General features: G+C 34.8%; 1 protein-coding gene and 1 pseudogene across 1 annotated transcript; one reads left to right on the top strand and one right to left on the bottom strand.

Moving 5' to 3' along the window:
* Nucleotides 1-8: 8 nt before the first annotated feature.
* On the bottom strand, nt 9-19,766 carry LOC109049165 (annotated as a pseudogene).
* On the top strand, nt 6,460-15,112 carry LOC122142180 (transmembrane protein 204-like). The gene is made up of 3 exons (XM_042751753.1): nt 6,460-7,209; nt 8,053-8,208; nt 14,084-15,112. Exons 1-3 carry the CDS (start codon nt 6,981-6,983, stop codon nt 14,326-14,328), a joined length of 630 nt encoding a protein of 209 aa, XP_042607687.1. The 5' UTR covers nt 6,460-6,980; the 3' UTR covers nt 14,329-15,112.
* Nucleotides 19,767-24,341: the final 4,575 nt, after the last annotated feature.

Genomic DNA, 24,341 nt, shown 5'->3' with positions numbered 1-24,341 from the left:
CTAATACACATACAAAAACAATATTTAATCAAAATATAACTAGAAACAGATGTTAAAGGAATAGTTCGTCCAAAAATGACAATCCATTATTGACACTCATGTCATTCCAAACAAGATCTTACAGTGACCAAATTTGTTATCCTGTGCAACTTTTTAACCTTGAATACTTTTGGGTTCATACAATAAATTTGTGTTGGGAACAGACTGAAATGTAGGTTTTCAGACCTGCATAAAGTGTCTTCAAATCCCTTTTGTGTTTCATAGATAAAAAAAACAGCATTGAGAGGGATTTGAATGACATGAGGGCAAGTAAATAATGGTGAAAACCATTCCTCCAGAGTATTGCATGGCTATGGTGTCTGTTAAATACTAAGGAGGCTTTCACACAGGCAGTTTTGTTGGAACAGTTCACATGAGAAACTGGTAATACAAAAGCTGTCATTCGGACCCGGGAATGCACAGCAGTACCAAACCCAAAATTACCTGTAGGAGCTCGTTTAAAGTTTGGTTGCAATTGCTGGAAAGTCTAATAACCAAAAATGAAAGTATTGGTATTGTACCTGCTCTGGAATAAGCCGTATCGGTGTAATGATGACAAAACACATATTGGGGATGAAAGTGGTGAAGATTTATCTTAGATACGAGTGAAAGTGTGCATGCAGGATAATCTCGTAAAGCGAGTGCAATCAAGAGTCTGTTTGCAAGCCTTCATGCAATGCATATAGTTCACTAGGCCAGAAAGTAAGATTAAATTACGTTTGCATGTAATGTAAAATCAATAAGACCTATATCGGACTACTACAATACATATTGATACATAAAGTACATACAAATATGAGTTGTCACACTATAGCTCCCATTAATGTCCCAGTGAGATGCTTAGTTTTATGTCATATAATCAATCATATAATGCAATGCAATACAATGACGATTGAGAAATGAACAAATAAATGTGAAATAAATGTGTAAAACAAGTTTTGATCATCTTTATAATTTAAAGACCTTTAGAAATTCATTCATCAATACACAGCAAGCTTCACAGGGTTAATTTGAGTTGAAAATATTTTAAGAAGTAAGAAAAAGGAAGTGACAAACGAGAAACATAAAACTAGCCCAAGATAGAAAATGGATGGGATAACCATTGATTCTACTGTTTGCCTTCATTATATATCAACATCTGATCAGAATCAAGTATTCACAAGAACCATGTCATAAGATTAAGTGAAATCTTTCTGTAAGGACCAAATGAGAGCTATTATTGATTATTAAATCAGCTGTGGGTTTGTGCACAGGTCAAACCTTGATCTTGTTTCCAGCTTGTGTGTATTTCTTAATGGCTAAGTTTTACTTGCCCTGCCACATGCAGCAGTCTGCGATTTTCTCCAGCAGCTCCTTTCTCCGGGCCTCAGACATCTTTGGGCACCATCAGACTTTCTGCCAGACCTTCTGTGATGGTCAAACTCTGGTCCAAACACAACTGGAGCGCCTCATGGTACTACACACAAAAATCCACATGCATACAGTTACGAAACACTGTTGTGATTTCTATATAATTCTACTATTACTAGTTTTAATAAACATTCTAATTCCATGAAAACAGAATTAGAACACAACTATGATAATAATGACAAGAGGAATGATATGATAGGAACAAATTGTCCAGCTAATGAATGATAAAACACACTGACAGCCAATCAGAATCCATCTTGCTTCAAGAGATTGATCATTTAAAGCAGCAGACGACAAAACTGCAGCTTGCACTTAAACTAAACAAAGTAATCGTGAGTTGCGGTTATTGTTTTATTGTTGTAAACTGCCATTTTGTTCAGTTTGCATGCATAAATGGTATGATATGAAATTATTAGTTGTATGACAGTGCATGGTGTGCATTACCTTTTTGGCAGCCACCAGCAATCCTACAGCTTTCTGGTACTGAGCGTGTTTTATAAAGAAACCAGAGCAGCGTGCTAGTAAGGCAGGGTCACTGCTTTCATTCAGGTCCTCTGCGATCAGCTGCAGAGCTCCAAACTGCTCTGTGGCAAAAGCTACCTCCAAAGCCTTAGACACATGAACTGCCTGGAAAAGAGGAATGGAGCCGTCTTTTAGAAGCGATCAGCACCACCTAGTGGTAAAATTGGACAGTGCATAAACTTATTTGGATGTACCTTGTGATAAAGCATAACAGCTCGGTCCACATGCATTCCTTTCTCTTTGTAATACATTGCCGTGTCCATCATGTCCTCTGGATTGCTAAGCAGTGCCAAATTCATGACTGCTCGTCTAAGTTATTCTCTTTACACAGTCGTATGGCATTATTATAGGTTTGTGCTCGTGTGTAGAAGTGCACCAATTGGCTGATTTCATCCTGTTCCTCGTACTGCCGTGCAACATGATAAGATGCTGCTCTGTTGCCCGTCTCATTGGCTATCTCACTCGCCTGTCAAATATACAACTTTAATCAAGATACCTTTTGGTTGTTTCCTAGATAACAGTGCACGCGCACTTGAGACAGGTAGTCCTGAGCGAGGTCATAGTAATGCAGCGCAGCCTCTATGTCCGATTGGCTCTCTAGATAATGAACCCACCACTTGTACAGATCCCTGGCCAATCACACACCAGACATCAGAGAATATCAAAGCCATGTCAGACTGCAGGGACCAGAATCATGAATCAATGAATCAAACTCACTTGTCCTTCATTTTATTGATGTAGATCTCTAGTGAAAGACTGTCCTCCATCAGCATTCTCGGCACTTCAAACCGATGTGTGTCTGACTTCTCAAAACTATAGAATGGGACTGAATAGAGATAATGTATACAATACATACATAGACACATGCATATATATAAACAAACAAACTACAAGTAAAAAAAATCTTTAAGACCACATTTAGAGTTTTTTTTTCTTCTTCTATTTATTTATTACTTATTGATGATTTTCGATCAGATATGCAAAAGAGATTACAATAATTATGATTTTTAAAAATATTTTCTTTACATTTAAAAAAAAGGATGTTTATTTAATTAAAAATACAGTAGAAATATTGTGAACTATTATTACAATTTAAAATAACTGCTTTGTTATTTAATATATTTTAAAATGCAATTTATTTCTGAATTTTTATGCAGCCGTTACGCCAGTCTTTAGTGTCAGATGATCCTTCAGAAATCATTCTCATTTGATTTAGAAACATACAAAAATCTTAATTATTCCAAATATTTGACTGGTAGTGAAAATTTAGGGAGCAGATTTTTTTTTTTTCTTAAATACTGATACTTTTATTCGGCAGTGATGTATTAAATTAATCAAATATGAGAGTTAAGATTTGTTACAAAAAATGTATTTTTCAAATACATGTTGTTCATTTGAACTTTCTATTACCCTGAAAAAAAGTGTTTTCAAAAAATATGAAGCAGCAGCACAACTGATAATAATCAGAAATGTTTCTTGAGCAGCAAATCAACATATCAGAATGATTTCTGAAGATCACGTGACACTGAAGACTGGAGTAATGATGCTGAAAAACTTCAGATCAAAGAAATAAATTATATTTTAATTTAATTTATATTACAACAAAAAACAGTAATTTTACATAGTAAAAATATTTCACAATATTACTAATTTTTACTGTATTTTTGACCAAATAAATGCAGCCTTGGAGAGCAAAAGAGACTTCTTTCAAAAATGCGACTACCCCCAAACTTTTGAACAATAGCATTTATACTAAGATAAAAAGGACATAGTAGAATATGCTTATATATCAAAATAAAATGATAGGCAGGGTTTTGATACTGGTTGGATCTTGGAGGTGTATCACAGCTGTGACACTCACTACACCAGCGCTAGGTTCTTGTCTCCCATGGCCTCCAGGTGTTTGGCGTAGCTGTAATAAGTGGTTCGGAGGTGAACACGGTCGTGCGTTTCTGCCGTCTCCACCGCCCGCTCCCACTGACCTGCCGCCTGATAAAACTTATTCAATAAATCAAACCTCCCGCATGACTTATACAAACGCTCTGCATCCTCCTGCGAAAAAAAGAGCGAGATGCTGCGATAAACCCAAATGTTTAAATCCAAATGTTTAGTTCTTGTTATTGTACTGAATGAGACAGAGAGGCTCCAAGTGCTCTAGGTTTATTTAGACAACGCTGTGTTTGTGCTTGCGTGCTTTAAACACGACATGAAACGTCATTCACAATGCATTCAGCTTCCATAATGTGACACACCTCAGAGTGAGACATATATATATGACATAAGAGGTCATTTTTGGAAAGTGTTTATGTGTCTTTTTACCAGCATGCCCAGCTGTGTAGCCAGAACGGCCACCTGTGCCTCCACCTCTGGCTCTTTTTCAGCATCCCTGAGAGCACGAGCGGCCTGCGCATTTCCCACATTCCCCAGACACATGCGCGCCACGTCCAGACGGCGACTCTTCACACACATCCGTGCCATGTTCTCCCACACTGCCTCAATGCAGACACACATACACACAACACACAAAACATTCAGTTCACTTCAAAAGCCAGAGATGTCTCAAAGAAGGCTATAAGACAGAAAAACTTGACAGAAGAAAGTTTTTAAAAAACAGGTTCCACAGGGGCCCTTTGAGTTGCTGTATGGTTCTTTGGTAACGTATTTGATGTTTCAGGTTCTTTAAATCAACAGACTTTTTTTTTTAAGCAAAAGTGTATAGAAGCTTTTCTAAACAACTAGAGACTGTTAGCACACTTTTTGACACTAACTTCCATGACTTTTCTAATATTTTGTGATTATTTAATGAGATTCAGATGCATCTGCTTTAGAAAAAAAATTTTTTTTTCCAACTTAAAAAGGTTTACAATGACATCATCATGGTTTTAACTCTTTTTTGTCAATATTCCAAATGCAGTTTTCTTTTCTTTTTTTCTGAAAAAAGTGTGGAAAAGTGCACTGAAACATAACATGAAGCAATAAATCTGTCTTTAAAGGGTGAGAGGATGTTTTAAAGATGATATTTGTGGGAACTCTTAGCAGCTGCTCTTTGGGTGTTTCTGCTGTTTCTCCCTCCGCTCCACCTCATGAGCGAACCGTCCCAGCTATGCATGGAATGACCCATCAACACCCAACACTCTCTGGCCCACATTCCCTCTCTCCCACTCGCTTGGCCCTTCGTGCCCTCCCTGCTTTTTTTATCCACTCCCATCTGGTTCTATTTATCCAAAATTCCCCCGTTCTCTCATTTTTTCGCTCCATTCGGCTTTTAGTAGATACAGATGTGGGCTGTTTATTAGAGCTAAGCAACAGGAAATTCCCTGAATCTTTGGGGGCCCAGAACTGGAAAAGAAACAACAGAAAAGTAGAAAGAGAATTATGATCCCCCCCCCCCTTTTTTTTTGTTGGATAAAACATTGAATAAAGTACATTTTTACATTGTTCTGGGTGGTTGCAATTCAAAAAACCCTTGAATCTCTATGTTCTTCTAGTCTCTTGGCTCCTTCAGTGTGCATCTGTGGGATTTTGTCATTTGTTTTATAGTCCAGTAAGTGACACAAAGCACACCTCTCCTCAACAACATACGTGATCTGAGGAATCATATACAGGAGTCTTAAAATTAAAGGTTCCTAAAGGTGGTTTTCGCAATAATACCATAGAAAACCTCAAAAGAACCTTTTAAAGTACAATTCTTAAAAGAAGCATGTTTATTAGTGTGAAGAACATTTTAGTAGTCTAAAGAACCTTTTTCCACTATTGCACTCTTAAAAATAAAAGTTTCAAAGGGGGTTTGTCAGTGAGGGTATAGAAGAACCAATTTTTGGTTCCTTGAACGTTTCAGTAAACAGATCTTCACCATTTTTTCTTAGTCTGAAGAACACTTTAAACAAGTTTTTATGCACCATGGACGTTGAAGGTTCTTCATGGAACCGTATATGCCAAAAAAAGAACATGCTTAAAAATAAAGGTTCTTTTTTGGCATTGATGGTTCCATGAAGAACCTTTAACCATTCCATAAAAGTTTTTTTGTGTATATATAAGTTCCTTCAGATTATTAAAATATACATAAAAATAAAAAAAAAAAAAAATATTTATACAACTGCTGGTAAAAAGCTCTTCAGATAAAAAAAAAATACTTCAAATAAATATAAAAAATGAAACTTTTAAGAACTGTTCACTGAAAGGTTCTTTGGGGAACCCAAAATGGTTCTTTTTGGGAATCTTTTTAAGAATGCGTAGAATGGAAAGATTCCGGGGATGTTAATTAAAGGTTCTTCACAGAACCATCAATGCTAATCAAGCACCTTTATTTTTAAGAGAGAAACTAAACTTTAATATTTAAGTGTAACTAGACCAAAGATATCGATGGTATTTCATCTCCTGCTCCATTAATAACCAGCTCACTAAGTCAAAGAGAGAAAGAGGACGGGGGTTGCATTCTGTTCTGTCTACTTTCCTTCCAGGAAACACATCCTGTAGCTGGAGTTACGTGTTTGTCACTGACCAAGAGAGAGAGAACTTATTCCCAAGCACTCCTACCCTCTCATCCCAGTCCTTCTGAGCTTTTCAGGGATAAAGCACACATATGCTCGAACGTGAACATGGGAAACTGGCTAGGACGAGTAATCTGAGATAAACGAGTGTGGAAAAGAACAAGAAACACAAGAGACTGCATCACGCAGACATTCCTCAGCAGGGAGACGAGGAGAAAAAAAACAGCCAGCGCACATCTGGAGGAGAAAGGGGGAGGAACGGACGGGCAGAGAGCAACAGAAGAACAGAGCGATTTTAAGAAAGCGTGTGTGTTTATGTGATGGCCTTGGAGGTCCAGCGTCCAGCTTTACGAGCAGAAGTGACCCCCGACTCTGAGGAAGAGGGTTAGAGACTCCTGTCAAGACTCAAGAATGAGTGGTGATGTCCTCTAGCTAACCTCTCACAGCATTCATGCCGCTCTACGTTTCTGCGTAGTGTGCCCGTGTACATTTCAGGAATTCGGGTGCCCCGGAGGGTGTATGGCCGTGCGCAGGCTGGTGGTGGTGGCAGCGGCGGTGGCCCTGCTTTCTCTGGTGCTCAACAACGTGGCGACGTTCAGCTCCAGCTGGGTGCTGCAGGTGCAGGATGACGGACGGCGGCGGAGCGTGGGGCTCTGGAGAGCGTGTGTGCATGAGGACACAGCCTGCCAGAGACTCAGCTGGGGATCGGAGCTCGCGGGGTATCAGGAGTCACGCAGCACTGTCAAACGTGAGTCTCCGGTGAATAGATGCTAATACAGCCTCTGCAGTAAACTCATTTCTGCACATTTTGATGCACTTTATTTAACAGTAAAAGATAACACTTTTATTAACATATATTTTTAACAGATCATTAGGAAATGTACAATCAAACAGGAATATTGCTAAACATATAACGAATTTATTTCAGAGCTAAGCATGATTTTGTGAGCATAATATCTAAGCATGTCTTACTGAAAGTGATGTTGTTGAAAAGCACTGAAAATGTCACAATTTTATAATGTTTAGCAAAAATACACTGAAATACTTAGAAATGTCATACAACTTTGATTAACATATTTTTTATAAATATGTTTTGATTTTCTATATTTATTTATGTACACACACATGTAATAATAAAAATAAAAACGTATATAAATAATATTTGTGATTAGTCAGAAAATCAACACGACAATTTGCTAAAAAGTGTCAATTTTTCATATGAATTCATTTTTTCATATGAATTGGCAGCCTCAAATTCTTATATCAAATCTAACTATCACTGGATAAACAAGCAAGCAGAGATTTGCTGGCCTGTATCATGCAGCCTGGCACGTCTGTCCATCTACCCTGATTTAGAAATAGGAAACGGATGGACACAGTGAAGGATTGTCTTTCAGGAAGTGACACCCACATTGGCACAGTTGTGTCTTATAGACATCTGCAGCTGGATCTTCCTTACAATGATTCAGATCCTCTACCTACACACACACACACATACACAATCCTCTGCTCATACATGTATATGTGAATCAAGTCACTGAATCATTTACAAACTATCTGAGAATTCACATTTCTTTTTTTCTGATTGCAGTTCAGTTTGACATGATGCGGGCATGTAACCTGATGGCTACGGTGGCTCTGACCGTGGGTCAGCTAATCTTCCTGTTTGGGTTACTGGAGATAAGCCATATTACCCAGGATTCTCAGTGGTGGGAGGAAGCCATCGCTGCCCTGTTCCAGTTAGCCAGTGAGTGTTCAAACCCACTTCTACAGTCACTAACAAACACTAATAGCCCCTTTGAGGAGCTTCAAGAAGCCTGACACAAACACCACACACCCACCATCAAACAACACATTAATTCTTCAATATCAAACCGTCTGTCCTCAGAGATACGGCTTCTATTGTCCTGTGTTTGTTGTTCTGCTTTTTGGGAAAAAAAAAGATGGAGCTTTGAGGATCTGTATCAGAACAAACATCAACAAAGCACAGTGGCCTGAAGCTACACACAATTCAACAGGAAACAACAGAGTCCTGGCCAGAGGCCCGCTCACAAATTAAATCCACTCCCATTTGGGATGTACGCAGGCCTGCCTCTTCAAAACTTGCTGTTGACGTCCCATGAAAGTTTGCTAGCTGTGATGTTATCTTGTTTTATTGTGCGTGCTTGCTGCATAACTATACTATCTGCACAGATGTTTAAATGCTAACTAATATACTCACATAAACACATGCTCGTTGATGGACTACTAGTGAATGGACAGTTGGTGTGGTAGTTATTATAGAAACACCCAGAACATCCTAGCAATGACCTAAAACACCTTACCAACCACCAAGAACATTCTAACAACTAGGTGTGGGCAAAATAACAGTTGACACGATTAACCAGTAGAAATGCATCAACCTGTAGAGATTTTGGACTATCGTCTTTATCGTGCTTATGCACTGCGGTGCATGTGGTTATGAAAATTTATTGTTTGCACACATTTTTTTTGCAATTTAAAAACAAATGATTTAAAGCCTTTTAAATGCAAACAACAGCACTATACTGAGTGCAGTCCGAGAGACTTTCTCAGACCGCACACAAAAATCCGCTCTCAATCAAATGTTTCTGAGTGCAGTCTGAGCAGTGTGCGCAGGCCGTGCACAATAATAAGCTGTTAATCAAACAACAGTGAGAGAAAATCTAAATCACTTCTGTAACTTTAATAATGAGAAATTTAATTTACACAGTGAAAACTATGCAGTGTCTTTTTGAGGGACTTTTGGCTTTATTATGATAGGACAGATCAGAGCTGATAAGAAGTGAAGTGGGAGAGAGTTAAGGGGGCGGGATCGGGAAAGGTCCTCGAGTTAGGATCCGAGCTCAAAAACTTTGATATCATAAAAACCTTATTAAAAGCAAACTAACTATATTGTGATGTATATCGTTATCGTGATATAAACTTACTCTTGTGATATAAGATTTTGGTCATATCGCCCACCCCCAACAACAGCAATAAAAAACACCAAAAACACATTACCAACAACCAACAAACAATGCTATAACAACCAAACAATGCTATTACAACAGCTGAGAACACTCTAACAACCACACAGAACACCCCAGCGTTGTGGAAGCAGTCATGTTTTATTAATTCACTTTGATCACAGCGGTTGTTTTCTTAACCTCAGGTCATTTTTTATAGACACTCTGGTCATTTCCTTTGTAAGATAATGAGCTCTAGATAGTCTCGTTTTAGAAAAATTCTTTTCAGTTTCAGCAAAGCCGTCCATGGCTGTGATTGTGCTACGATGGTGGTCTGTTACTAGTGAAGTATATCAGTCCAGCTAATAGTGCACAATGTGTGTGTCGTTTTAAGTGTGACAATAGTTATATTTAGCTAACGGGGGTCCAGAGCACCAGCGGCAGCCGCGCAGCTCCAGAGAGCGACAGTCAGGCGCCAGGATATCCCTGCTCAGGACGAGGAAGTGTCTGTAACTACCTGTTATGCAAACCCAGAGCCACAGAGGAAAGACGGGGAGGGGGAGTGTGACAGTATGGAGGGGGCCAACGAGTGTCAGAGTTATTAGACACGGACTTCAACGGGAATTAATGATATTTTAAGAAGCGCAGAGCAATAGGGAAGAAAGAGATGTGGATGTATGTGACGCCACGGAGGAGCATGTTTCATCAGGACGGGTCTAGAATCTCTCACAGTGTGTGTGTGTGTGTGAGATGGGTGGAGGAAACAAGTGTCCTGATTAATTGTCCACGCAATACTGCATCTGTTTACACAATCTCTAGGGACAGACTATGTCTGACAAAATGAAAACAATTGTCTTCATACTGCAGTGTAAGTTATAAACAAGCACAAACTGCTTCCATTAAGTAAACCAATCAGATGCAGGCAAACCATCAACTCCTTACAAACATCCATATGTACTTTCCTACCATATTCTCATAGTTTAAGTGCACTGACTAGACTCGAACACAACGGTGCCATTGAACAGGGACTTTCCCTCAGACACCTCACTCAAGGACACAACGATGATGGCTCAAGACTAGTTTGTGGACCTTTTAATTTCAGTTTTATTCTACTTTGTGTTAATGAGAGTGAAAGCTTAAAGGGATGGTTCACCCAAAAATTAAAATCAGTTAAAAAAAAATCATTTTCTCACCCTCGTGTTGTTCCAAACCTGTATGAGTTTCATTTCACTTCATTTTCATCATACTTTAAATAATGTTGGTAACCTAACAGTTGCTGGTTATTTTTCCATACTATGGAAGTCTAATGGCATTTCTGGGTAAAGTATGCTTTTAATAATATAAAAAAATTTCTTTGGATCAAAAATCAGATTAAGCCAATTGAAAAGCTGTTGTAAAAGGGCAATATACACACAGACTTGCAAATGAACATCTTGAAATCTATATTAATGAACCGCACCACAAGCACATTATTTGGCAACTGTAAATAGCCTACTGTGAGGCTAATGAATATTTACAGATAAAAAACAAAACAAAAACAAATTATATATATTAGTGATACTGATACTGTTTTTTTTAACATTCGATGCCGATATTTTGGAAAGCAAGATATCGCACACACACACAGCAGGGTGGCCGATAGCCGATATAAAGCCAATATACTTTTTTATTTTATTTGAATTAATATTTAAGATATCTGAAATCATTTGACAATGGATTAAAAAACAAATGTGTAAAATAAACATACATATACTTTAGATGACAAATTATTTTTCACAAATAATTAAATATTTAATAAAAAATATAATTAAAAAGTAAGTAGACACTGTAACCAACTGGGCACTCAGTATTCTGGGAAGTTTGTTTCCATTGGGAATCATATTTTTCAAATAAAGCCAAGGTAACACTCATTTTACATACAGCACACAGAGAAACTGACATGAATATGACAGTGGGCAAATGCATAAAGCGCAGCATAATTTGAAATCACGCTTTTAAAGTTTAAAGCATTCAATTAACACGGACCAACCGTCACACCGTCACACAAAAATGCACACATCACAAGATCTCACAACTGGATTCGACTAAGTTTGCAAGGTTTGTGAAATTAAATGTTCATTAGTCATTCAAAGATTTGTTTAAATTATATAAATGTGTATTTACTTAATGCTGACAGCAAACAAGAAAGTATTATAACGTTTGCCCTTCTATTACTAATAATATAAAAGCAATCATTATATAATACTTTTTTTATACATTAATTCCTTTGTTTAACCGTTCTATCTGATTATTAGACAGACTTCTATCCGTATTAGACAGAACTGTTAACGACCACAGCAAACACATCGAACACATCGGCCAAGCAGAAAAACTTATCGGCCGATGCCGATATTTAAAAAAATGCCAAATATCGGCCGATATATCGGCCTTATCGATATATCGGTTGACCACAAAAATATATATATATATATAAGATGTAATTATTATACACTAAAGTTAAAAAATGAATTCAATTAATTAATAAATAAAATAAAAATAAAATGTAATTACTAAATATTGATATGCAGTGTGATCTGTAGGATTTAAATTGTAATAATGAATTAAACAAAAATAAAAGAGGACTTACACATTCAAGCATACGCTGAAACTGAAATCAAACCCTTGTTCACCAATTCACCGTTAAATACATACTGAATGTCACATGAGTATACACAACTGCACTTTATGTGATGTTAAAATCACAAGCTATTTGACTACTTGAAATACAATCTGACTGAAAATTGGACATGGCTGGATATATGGATGTGATTTTTCATGGGTGTTTTTTCTGTTAGACTACAAACAACTAAACAGATCTGAGAGGGTTTTTTTTTTTTTGGAAAATAAAAACGTCAAGAATTATCAAGAATAAACTGTCCATGAGAAAGTAAGTCAGAGAGAGAGCAATATGTAAAGCAAAGAGAGAAAAACATCTGTTCCTGAATAAATTTAATCGAACCTGTTATTGTACATCATGTTCCAGTTCAATTGTACAAGTGTGAGTAAGAATCGTCAGATGAAACTGAATGAAACGGAGGGAAGGAAGGAAGAATGGAAGTATAGAGGAGAAAAGGAAGGAAAAGGGATGACACTGAGCCAAAAAAAGCTGCATTCAGAATAAAAACAGAACAAATGAACACCTCGCTCGCTCTTGTTTTCTGCCTTAATAAAACACGCACGTGTAACACAATCTGAATACTGTAACTTTTTCCATTTCGTTACTCTCCTGCCCTGAATTCATCTCACATCCTCTACGTTCTGTATTTCTGGGAATCTGCTGTTGTGTTTTCAGGCCGCAGTTATTAATAACACATGTGCTCGGAGTCTTTACAGGAAGCAGGAGACGTACTACTCCTATTAGTCAAAACCAGCCAAAACCAACTGGAATCAGTCAAAAGGGAAGAAGATTGAGCTATTATTATGGTTGTGATGAATGTTTCGGGTTCAGGCTTTGTGGTCAGATATGTGACATGCTTTCAAAAACCAAAGAAAATTATTTGGTTTATAAAAAAACAAATACAAATGGTGTTTTCTAGAGAATGTTTTTTTTTTTTTTTTTTTTTAATGAACCAGGAAAGAGCTTCAGGAGAGTTTAAAAGCAAAATGTTCAGCTAATTATGTGTAAAAAAAAAATTTAAATTCTGTGCTCTCATGTCATATCTTATTTTCATCACAACCAAACTTTCTTGAGAAAACCTCTATTATGCTTTAAAATGCTTGGTCATGACATTTTTTTTTTTTACATAATATTATGAAAAGGCATAGAGTAACTGTTCACAATTAAACCAGTAACATGCATTAAGAAAATAAATTGATTCAATTTTGATTTTATGCTGGCAAAGTAAAATTTTACTATGTTTAAAAGACAAACCCAAAATAGAGAAATTCAGGCAAATTTAACACCATTAAGAACTAGAAAAAGTTGTTAAACGTGATTTTTTTATTTTAATAAAAGCCAAATTTAGGTAGAATTGGATTTGTTTTATTCTATATAGCCCACTGGAATGTAATGATGATAAGTGGAACATTAAATTGAAAGATATTTTACTGAATTAAAAATAATAATAATAATAAAATGAATGCTCTATTTTAATAGTTTTTAAAAGCATCACACATTAAAAAATATTATGATTAAAGACAGCATGATATTAATATTTACTCTATTTTCTAAATGCATGTATCCCCTAAATTTATGATCTCTTAAAAAAAAAAAGTATAAAAAAAAAAGTAAAGAGTATTTTTATAAAACATATATTCCTTAAAATATATTCTATAAATCATCCTAGTGGACAGAAAGTTCCCCTAAATGAATTAATCAATTTATATTTTTATTGTATATTTTCGTTTTTTATTTAATTTAATTTTTATTTTTACTTACTTTCTTTTTTTTCACCACTTGTTACACTTGTTGTAGTTCTCGTCGGAAATAAAAGCCCTACAAAAAACATTTGAAAAAGACTGAATCCAAGATATGGTGATAATATCACATGAGAGATTTATAACCAACACACAAAGAATTTTCAGCACAGCACAAGGATTAAAGATTGATGCTTTTGCTGGTTTTAAACCATCTTCTTAAACTAAGTCCTCTATATCTCTCTCTCTCTCTCTCTGCAGGTTTTGTGCTGGTGATCGGTCTGGTGACGTTCTACAGGATCGGCCCCTACACTCACCTGTCCTACGCCTGCTACGTTAACATTGCTGCTTGCTTGTTTGCCACGCTAGCAGCCGCCATGCTAATCTGGAATATTCTGCATCGGCGTGATGACTGCATGTCTCCGTCGGTCATCGTCATCAGCCGATCTCTGACCACACCCTTCAGGCCGCGCCTAGACAATGACTATGTAGAGTCGCCATGCTGACACAAAGATACACCTCACCTGAGACAAAACACAGGGTGGATATTTAGACGGACGGACACAAATACACCTGGAGAGCAGCTCTATTATTTTAAGTGGAACTGATCTCCTGGAATGATGAGGGCAGTGATCATGTGACTGCAAAAAGTGGATTAAATGGAAGACTTTTGAAACGCATTTAAACACAGAAACAGCACTGTGGATTGCGAAGAATCCAATAGACAGATAAAGATCAAGCTGGATCTTGACACGTTTATGTTCATAATGAGAAAGTAGAAGCACATTCGTATGCACACATATCTGTTATAGTTCTATGAAACATGGAGTTTCAGATTTCAAAAGGAGTCCAGGCATTGAATATTGCTCCCAGGTCAACTGAATACAGTCCTTTACAGGCCGGCCGGCATGGAATCTGCACTTTTATACATGTTCTCTGCTAATTTTTGTGTGTGTGTTTTGCATAAAGAAACCAAATCTATTTTTAGAAACATTGCAATATTTTCCATTATGACATATTTATTACAAATAAGCACATTTGCCTGCAGATCTGATGTCTAAATGCTTTACTTTTGAGCTTTTTTTTATTTTATTAAAATAACCAAAAATGAAATAATTTAATGAGAACTCTGGGGAAAATATGCTAAATTGAAAACATGCTTGTTTGCTTCATTTTAAGCAAAATGTAATTTCTTTTTTTTATTATTTGTCAAATTACTCCAATATATTTAATCTAACAATTTAAGAGGGAAAGAGATGGAAATCATGGAGATTTTTTTTTTTTCACTAATTAAAAAATAACCAAAAAAATTTCCTAAATAACAACCATTAAAATTATGCAAAACATATATTTTTTTATTTATTGTTATACATATATATATATATATATACATATATATATATTATATATATGATAACATATAATAGATATATATAATATGATACATATATATATATATCTATATATATATATATATATATATATATATATATACACAGTACAGGTCAAAAAGTTTGGAAACATCACTATTTTTAATATTTTTGTAAGGTTCCTTCTGCCTCATCAAGTCTGCATTTATTTGATCAAAAATACAGAAAAAAAAATTTAATATTGTGATATATTATTACAATTTAAAATAATTGTTTTTAAATTTATTATACTTTAAATTATCATTTATTTCTGTGATGCAAAGCTGAATTTTAATTTTAATTTTAATAACAATATACACTACTGGTCAGTAATTTGGGGTCAGTAATTTTTTTTTCTTTCTTTTTTTAAAATAAAATCAATACTTTTATTCAGCAAGGATGTGTTAAATTGATAAAAAGTGATAGTAAAGAAAATATATTATTAGAATATATATTATTAGAATTTTTTTTTTTTTTTTTTTAATAAAATAGGCAGTTCTTTTTAACCTTTTATTCATTCAAATATATTAGACAGCAGAACTGTTTCCAACACTCATAATAAATCAGAATATTAGAATGATTTCTAAATGATCATGTGATAGACTGGATGTTACATGTGACACTGAAGGCTGGAGAAATGATGCTGAAAATTCAGCTTTGCATCACAGGAATAACTTATTTTTTTTAAAGTATATTCAAATAGAAAAATATTATTTCAGGTGGTAATAATATATCACAATATTACATTTTTTTTCTGTATTTTTGATCAAATAAATGCAGGCTTGATGAGCAGAATATATTCAAGAAAAAAACAAAAAAAAAAATAATAAATACAAAAATACTACCTGTACACTAAATATGACACCCAAATATGGCAAAATATGTTATAAAGAGTATGAGTGTTATCAAATTATTCCAAAATATTCAATGTATGAATACGTGAAGGGGATGCAATGGAAACCTGGAGGTGCAGATTCTATGCAGGTCTGGTCATTTGGTACCAAAAAGATTTTATTGACTTCTGCATGTGCATTCATCTGACAATTGACATCAAATATTACATAATCTACAAGATGCCAATGAGGAAACTCTGTATAGTCACCATCTGAAAGTGATAGACTGGAACTATATCAGTTCAGTAAACAATAGACATTAATATTTGCTAACCTGTGCCTGTGGTACCCATATATGAGTATAATATAGAGCTATATTAAATATATTATTAAAATTTCACATTTCACCCTGAGTGGGACTGGTATAATATTATTAAAAATAAACATAAAGCCATTCAACACTCAAAGGGGATTTTCTGGGTTTGACTTTGTGTGTGTGTGTGAGAGAGAGATCAGTGAGCACAGAAGAGAGTCAAGGACAGTCTGAATGAGAGGAAATGAACAGAGACACACATTATACTCCACTGTGACCCCTGATTCCAGACTGACACTTGAACGATGATAAGATGAGAGTAATTAATTTCATTATATCCACAGAAACTATTGGTATGAATAAGGGACGGCTCACCCGAAAATTGTCAAAGAATCATGAAAAAAAGTATTCCACAAAAATATGAAGCAGGACAACTTTTTTTAAACATGATTATTCTAAGAAATGTTTCCTGAGCAGCAAATCAGCACATTAGAATGATTTCTGAAGATCGTGTGACACTGAAGACTGGAATAATGATGCTGAAAATACAGCTCTGATCACAGGAAATTACATTTTGAAAAAGTTATTTTAAGTTACACAGATCTGGAATGAAAGGAAATATTTTGGGTGCACTAACCTTTAAAAGGTGAAAGGTTATAGGTCATATAAACATATCCGACAGTCCGTGCCACAGACAAACCCTATGGGAATCCGTCACAGTTCTTGAGAATGAGATTGTTAAAGATAGGCATCAATAGATCACTCAACTCAAGCTCTTTTCCTCTTCTCACCGTTTCATCTGTTGTTAAAATGAACTAAAACAATACAGCAGGAATGTACAGTACACACACCCCGTACAGTCATGGAAATCTGTGTCTTCTACGGTAGTGGTCTCATACACTCCGGCGTCTTTTGGGAAGCCGCTACACACACCTACATATAAACATCAGTAACCTTACAAGCACGCAAAATACAATTACAATTCCCATTATAAACATGAAACACACACACACCCTTCCCAAAAGCCACTTCTGTATATTTCATTCAAACAGGGAGACTGCAGTGTGTGTGTGTGTCTGTTTAGATCACAATATCCTCTCTGGAAATATGACAGGGAATGCATTTTGTGTCTGAAATTAGTGACAGCACTCATACAATAGAAACATCCGGCTCAACATCCATTACCTCATTTATCAGTGGGAAATTATTTTTATGATGGAGATCTCTTAACATAGCATCTCCCTTTTCGCTGGAATGGATGGTAAATTCATAACAACTCCAACTTCCACCACATACACACACAACACAGAAACATAACAGTTCAATTCACTCACAGTGACTCAGTCGAACACAAGGGCAATGCCTGTGTTTTAAATCCTGGTGAGCTGAATAACTAGGTAGCATTTTAAGTTGTGACTGACCGATAAATTCACCAAGGGATTAATTCACCAGTACTTCGAGAAGATCATTTTGAGATGATCAGTACAGTGCTGTTATTGTTAACTAAAACAAAAAAAAACTAAAAAAAATTAAAAAAATAAAAAAAAAAAATAAAAAAAAAATAAAAATTAAATAAACAAAAAAAATACTTAGAAAATTAAATAAGTTTATAGGCTGAAGTACTCATATTACTAAAACTTAAATAAAAATTAAAAAATTATATAGAAAATATAGAAATAAATGATAATTTACAATATTAATAAATATTATAAAAGTATACAAGTAAATACTAAAATAGCACTGGATCAGCAACAGCCAATTAGCTTTCTATGCGAACATTTTCAAATATTTTTGTGAATTTTAACCAGCTTAATTTTTTTATTATTTATATACTATTATAGCTTTTATTTTGAATTAGCTTTTATTTTTCATTATAGCTTTTATATTTTCATTTTCATTTAAGTTTTAGTTATTTTGTTGCGCTTTTGTAATTTTTTTTTATATTATTTATATTTTTCTATTTAGTTTTTCTTGATATTTGTTTTTATTTATTTTAGTATTTTACCTTCAAAATATTTTATTTCAGTTAGCGGCCAAGGCTGAATTTCTATTTTTTATTTTATTTCAACTTAACTAAAACTATTAAAAATAGTTAATTAATTTTTTTTATATTTTATTTCAACTTAACTAAAACTATTAAAAATAGTTAATTCAAAAATTAACAATAACACCATTTCTGAGTAATCAAAAACACAACACCCCTCTATATATATAACAATATATAACAACAAAATATTTTTGCCCATTAGATTCACAGGAGGATTCTCAAAAATGCTGTCTATGGAGGCATATTATTACACAAATGACTGTTATCACACAAACTATACACTTATCTAGTCTTTGATACGCAAGCACAGAAAATAAGTGATGACATCTGAAAGGGCCATTCACACAGAACACATTTTCACTAGTAAAAACTGCTTTTAACATGACACAGTGGCTAGAAAATGCAGTTATCATGCACAAGATGCTGAGAAAACAGCAAGCCACAGCAGAATGGTCAAAGACAACCGTCTAGTGCATGTTCAGATAGAAAAACAATTAAAAAGCAGTGCAGCTGAATGTAAAAAGTGGCCGTAAAAGCACTTTCAAATGTTCTACCAATCTAATTTCTGACTTGCACATTCACTCATTATGAACCTCATCGCTCTGGTAAGATGTGAATGCATGAGTGTTGAACTGGTGTTTATGTGTGTACCTCTTGATGAGTTTGATGCTTTAAATGCTTCGTCCATGTCCCCTATAGTGAGGTAGAAGCTGAAGTTCAGCATGGCATCTCGGGTCTGTTTCTCACAGCTCTCTTAACCCCAAAAAGTCTCGGAGGGCTCGCCGTACAACCATCTGAGGGGACGAAGGCACTTGATCTCCACCCGCACCCAGCTGAGAGGACAGAGAGACTTTTTTTTAAAGATACACCTTTATCAAAACGCACAGACTCTTTGTAGACTGAAACAAATTCAAAAATCTGAAAGAAAAGAGGAAGAGTGATATGGGATGATTCTTCTCCCAAATGACTGCTGGGTAATTGTGAGGGTACTCACATCAGGGAGAACGAGGCCTCCCCTCCGAAATAAGAGCTTAGCAGTTGCAGAACAATTAGAATAGAATAAGAATGAGAAAAAAATAAAACAACGCATTCAGAAAAAATAAAGTAAAAGGGTGAGAAATAGAAATGCATACAGAATGACAGAAAGAGGAATGAAGGGTGCCTGTATCTTGTTTGTCTGTACCTTGCCAATATAATATTAATACGGTGTATCTAAAGCCAGTATAGAGAGCAGCGTAGCAGGTTTAGGCTGTGAGTCCTGCAGGAGCAGACCGTGCTCCTGTGTCACAAAGAACGTCACCACCAACACATCCTCCTGCCAGGAAAGACAAAAACCTTTCATATACACTTTAACTCAGTTAATGTAATCAGGTCTATTTTGACCTGGAAAAGATACATAAAAATTTCAAAAATAAAATTGTTTTTAGTATGGAAATCAAACTGAACCAAGACTATAAAAATACACATCATTTCATTTTTTTCAGATTTTTTTAAACACTTCTAAGAGAGAGACAATTTAATCAAAATGTTATATTTTTTGTATTTGTGTCTGTTCTGAACCAGGTATAAACTGATTTTAAAAAAGATGTAAAAAAGACAAAACAATGAAAAAAAAAAAACCTTGATGCTATGCAGAGGGTTTTTTTCAGTATTTGAGTAAGATTTGCATTGCAAATCCTTTTGTAAATTATTAATCCACTTTTCCATATTTCACATACACTCTTGTGACTGAAATTTCTTAAAAACAAACAAAAAAATACAAACGTTAGAGAAGCTTACGTTTACATTGCACTAAACTTTTTGTTATTTTATACAAAATATTTTACAAAATAAGTCATAATTAATATTAACCAAAAAAAAAAAAATCACATTTTTCCACAGTGATTAAATAATTTAACAAAATAATCTATTGCTATTGTTTTTATATCACATAACATAAATAAATAATACATAATATATAACAAATATGATTTTGTAAATAATTTAGCACAATTGGATATTTTTAATAATAATATTAATCAGTTTTAACATTGCTCTTCTTTTCTGTAAAAGTTGTGAAAATAAATTCCACTGGTTCTGGTCATGTGGCAATAAAAAAATATTGTGTCTACATTCCTCATACGTCGTGAACAGTGATGCCATCTTGAGGGTTTATGGTAAAATCATTGCAGTTCATTTGCAGAATGAAGTGAAACTAGAAAAAAAGACGTGAGTTTTTAAATGCTGCTGTGTGAATGTGCCACATTAAATGCATCTTCCCTTGGTGACCTGCACGGCTCTGATGTGTGTGTCTGTGTGGAAGGTGATGTGTGTGTTGGTGTTGAAGTTGGTGTGAGCTGCACTGCTGCCATCTGCTGGCTGTAATGAGAACACATCACATGCTCCCCCTAAAACACACAGATATCACAGAACACATTAAAACTCATCATCATTGAGACTGTTTCATGAAAGAATACTGGAACATAAAATAACATTTGAATTTAACTATTAAATGTTAAGTGAACTACTGGTTAAAACTAAAATGATAAGTTTTTTCAAAAGTTTGGAATTTTTTTAACGTTTCTGTAAGATGTCTCTTATATGCTCACCAAGGCTGCATGTATATGATCAAAAATACTGTTAAAAGTTATGAAACAGAATTACAATTTAAAATAACCATCTTATTTTTGAATTTATTTTTAAATGTAATTTATTCCTGTGACCAAAGCTGTATTTTCAGCATCATTACTCCAGTCTTCAGTGTCACATGATCCTTCAGAAATCATTCTAATATGCTGATTTACTCATTACATTTGAAAAGATACTGAAATAGAAAACAGGTTTTTGAAATTATAATAATATTTCACAATATTACAGTTTTTACTGTATTTTTGTTTAAATAATTGCAGTCCTGGTGAGCAGAAAAGTATTTCAAAAACATCTTACAGACCCCAAACTTTTGAACAGTAGTGTATTGTGTTACTGACGATGTATAATCATCTCTCACCTGTTGCAGGTAAAGCACTAAACATAGCATAATGCCTAAAACCACGTCATTACCATGCTACGATGATCAAAAAACATGGTATTACCATGGTATTTTTATCTAAGTGTGACTCCTCAAAGTTAACGGTTTGCTGCGCTGATAAAGTTGTAGATAAGATGTATTTTTAAAGCTGGGAAAACTATTTTGATGATATTTTAAGCTATTTCAGCCTCAATGGTTAAGTGTAATGATAACTGTTGTTTACATCTGTTTTAAACGTTAGTTAATATGTCGCTAGCTCTGTTAGCTAATCCACACCGAAGCCTGCCGCTTTAAAAACCTTTCAAATAACCACTCACTGTTTAAAGAATTTGCCTAAGAGCTCTTCCACTCAGCACAGCCGTTATGGCCGTGTGTTTTTCGCGAAGCATATGTATTTATGTTTGAAATTTGCCCTTCGTTGTTTACGATGCGGCTTTAGCTGTGAAGCGTCTTTTTCGGTTGCCCGGACAACCCCAAGAAGAAAAGCGAAAAGGCGCAGATAAAAAACGTGCGCTCCGCCTCAAAAAAAAAGATGAAAAGAGAGTAAAATCTAAAAAGATGTGTTTTTTTATAATAATATTAGAACACATGTGGGGCATTAAGGTAACTGCAGCTTGATAATAGGTGTTTGTCATGAACAACCAACCCATTTTAACTTTTATTTGGGGATAACAGATTTTGGTAACCTTTATTAATGCCTTGTTGGAGTTGGTGACCCTATGTATATCTGCAGCTGTTCAAATCAGACTAAAATGCTTTCTAAGACATAAAATGATACATGAAATTGAGTTTTTTCACAGCATAAAAAAAACAAAAAAAACAACAACTTTGTTTTGTGAACAGAAGTCTTCAATAGCCATAAAAAGCTCTTTATTTTAGTCACTAAACATTAAAAATAACACAATACATGAAATCCAAGGAACAATGCCATAGTAATTAGGGATGCATGTCATGATCATAAAATCTTCTCCAGATGAGTGTGAGATATTGTCAGCCCTCCTCAGGTCTCTATATCTGGGATCTGCAGCTGTGTTTTATGGTTTTTGTCCAACAGCATTAAACTCTGTACCGCCAAACTCCTGCAGTCTGCGTCACAATCATTCTCTGCCACATCTGCACACAATATGAATAACATATACATACTCAAACACATACAGAGTCAAACAAGCACTGTCTAGCTGCCAGCCAGGCTCTGGTCTCCATCAGGTCATCACAGAGTTCTGTGAGTAAGTTCTCAGCCGGCATGCTCAGAAACACAGCACAAACTGCAAACATAACGCCCCTCCGCACCATCCTACAGTTAAAGCCAGAGAGAGAGCATTAGATGTAGGCATGTAATATAATGCATCCTAGAACACAAACTTACTGGTCAGTGTGGAAGCGCACGACCCAAACAAAATCCAGCAGAGCGCGGCCTATCTGAGACACAACCTGAGCAAAAACATCAGTGATTATATGAAGTGCGTATCAATCCCAAAAGAGCTGTACCATTTGGGGAATAAATTAAATTGTAATTTTTTCTGAATCTAAATTGAAGTTTAAAATGCAATTTCAAATTTAATGTTTGCTGTGCTTGTTTGTAGAGCTGCCTTAATGTTGTGATTATATATCAACATGACTATAAAATAATATTAATTATAATTAAAATTATTCTAAATAAAAATATAGAATGATTCAAAATGAAAACAATACGAAATATTACTATTGTAATATTTGACTGTAAAATAAAATGGAGTAATTAAGGAAAAAAAAACAGTTTTCTTTAATGCAATTGCGATTAAAATGCAATAAAAATTTTCCTGCTTTGCTGTGATTGTTTGTAGGGCTGCAAATTTGGCCAAAAATTTGTGATTGTATATCAATATGGCTATAAAATAAGAAGAAGAAGAAAAAGAAGAAGAAGAAGAAGAAGAAGAAGAAGAAGAAGAAAAAGAAGAAGAAGAAGAAGAAGAAAAGAATAATTATTATTATTACTAAACAAAAATAAACAATTATCTGAATAAAAACAAAATAAGAAATATTATTTTAATATTCCGTTGTAAAATAAAAAAGCATTTAATATTAATATACAATAATACATTTGTTTACATGCCAGAGGGTGCCAGAGTCTCAAAAATCTGAGCTACACACACACACACACACACACACACACACAGACAGACCGTAATGCAGCAGACAGGTTGCAATCAGTGAAAAAAAAACTACATTAGTAACTTAAAAAGGAAGCTTACAGCTGTATCCTTCTTTTCCCAACACCAGTGCACAGTAAAATATCAATGCATACATTGGGCAGCCCGACGAAGGCTGGTAATATCCGGATCATATGAACCTCCATGTCATATGTGACCCTGGACCACAAAACCAGTCATAAGGGTAAATTTTCAAAATTGAGATTTATGCATCATCTAAAAGCCGAATAAATAAGCTTTCCATTGATGTGTGGTTTGTTAGGATAATACAATATTCGGCTGAGATACAACTATTTGAAAATCTGGAATTTAAGGGTGCAAAAAATCTAAATAATGAGAAAATAGCCTTTAAGTTGTATAAATGAAGTTAGATAGCAATGCATATTACTAATCAAAAATTAAGTTTTGCTATATTTACGGTAGGAAATTTACAAAATATCTTCGTGGAACATGATCTTTAATAGCCAAATGATTTTTGGCATAAAAGAAAAATTCGATCATTTTGACCCACACAGTGTATTGTTGGCTACTGCTACAAATATAAATATACCCGTGCTACTTATGCTACAGGGTCACATATAATCTTTTAAATGAATACACAAGATGCAGTTGTTGACTTACAGTAACGTATTAGAGCTGCAGAACTGCAACACCTCTTGGGATAACTATATACCCTACATGAATAGCATAATGTTAATATGCTTATAGCTATATAGTAAAC

This window comes from Cyprinus carpio, chromosome B24 (assembly GCF_018340385.1).
Source record: "Cyprinus carpio isolate SPL01 chromosome B24, ASM1834038v1, whole genome shotgun sequence".
Taxonomy (NCBI): Eukaryota; Metazoa; Chordata; class Actinopteri; order Cypriniformes; family Cyprinidae; genus Cyprinus; species Cyprinus carpio.
The sequence above is the reverse complement of the archived record's forward strand: the minus strand, read 5'-3'. Positions and strand labels throughout refer to the sequence as shown.

Bases quoted from the DNA above. Each gene is read 5' to 3' on its own strand.
- LOC122142180 (XM_042751753.1), top strand. From the start codon at position 6,981: ATGGCCGTGCGCAGGCTGGTGGTGGTGGCAGCGGCGGTGGCCCTGCTT. The intron at 7,210-8,052 runs GTGAGTCTCCGG...TTCTGATTGCAG, and splicing joins GTCACGCAGCACTGTCAAAC to TTCAGTTTGACATGATGCGG. The intron at 8,209-14,083 runs GTGAGTGTTCAA...CTCTCTCTGCAG, and splicing joins TGCCCTGTTCCAGTTAGCCA to GTTTTGTGCTGGTGATCGGT.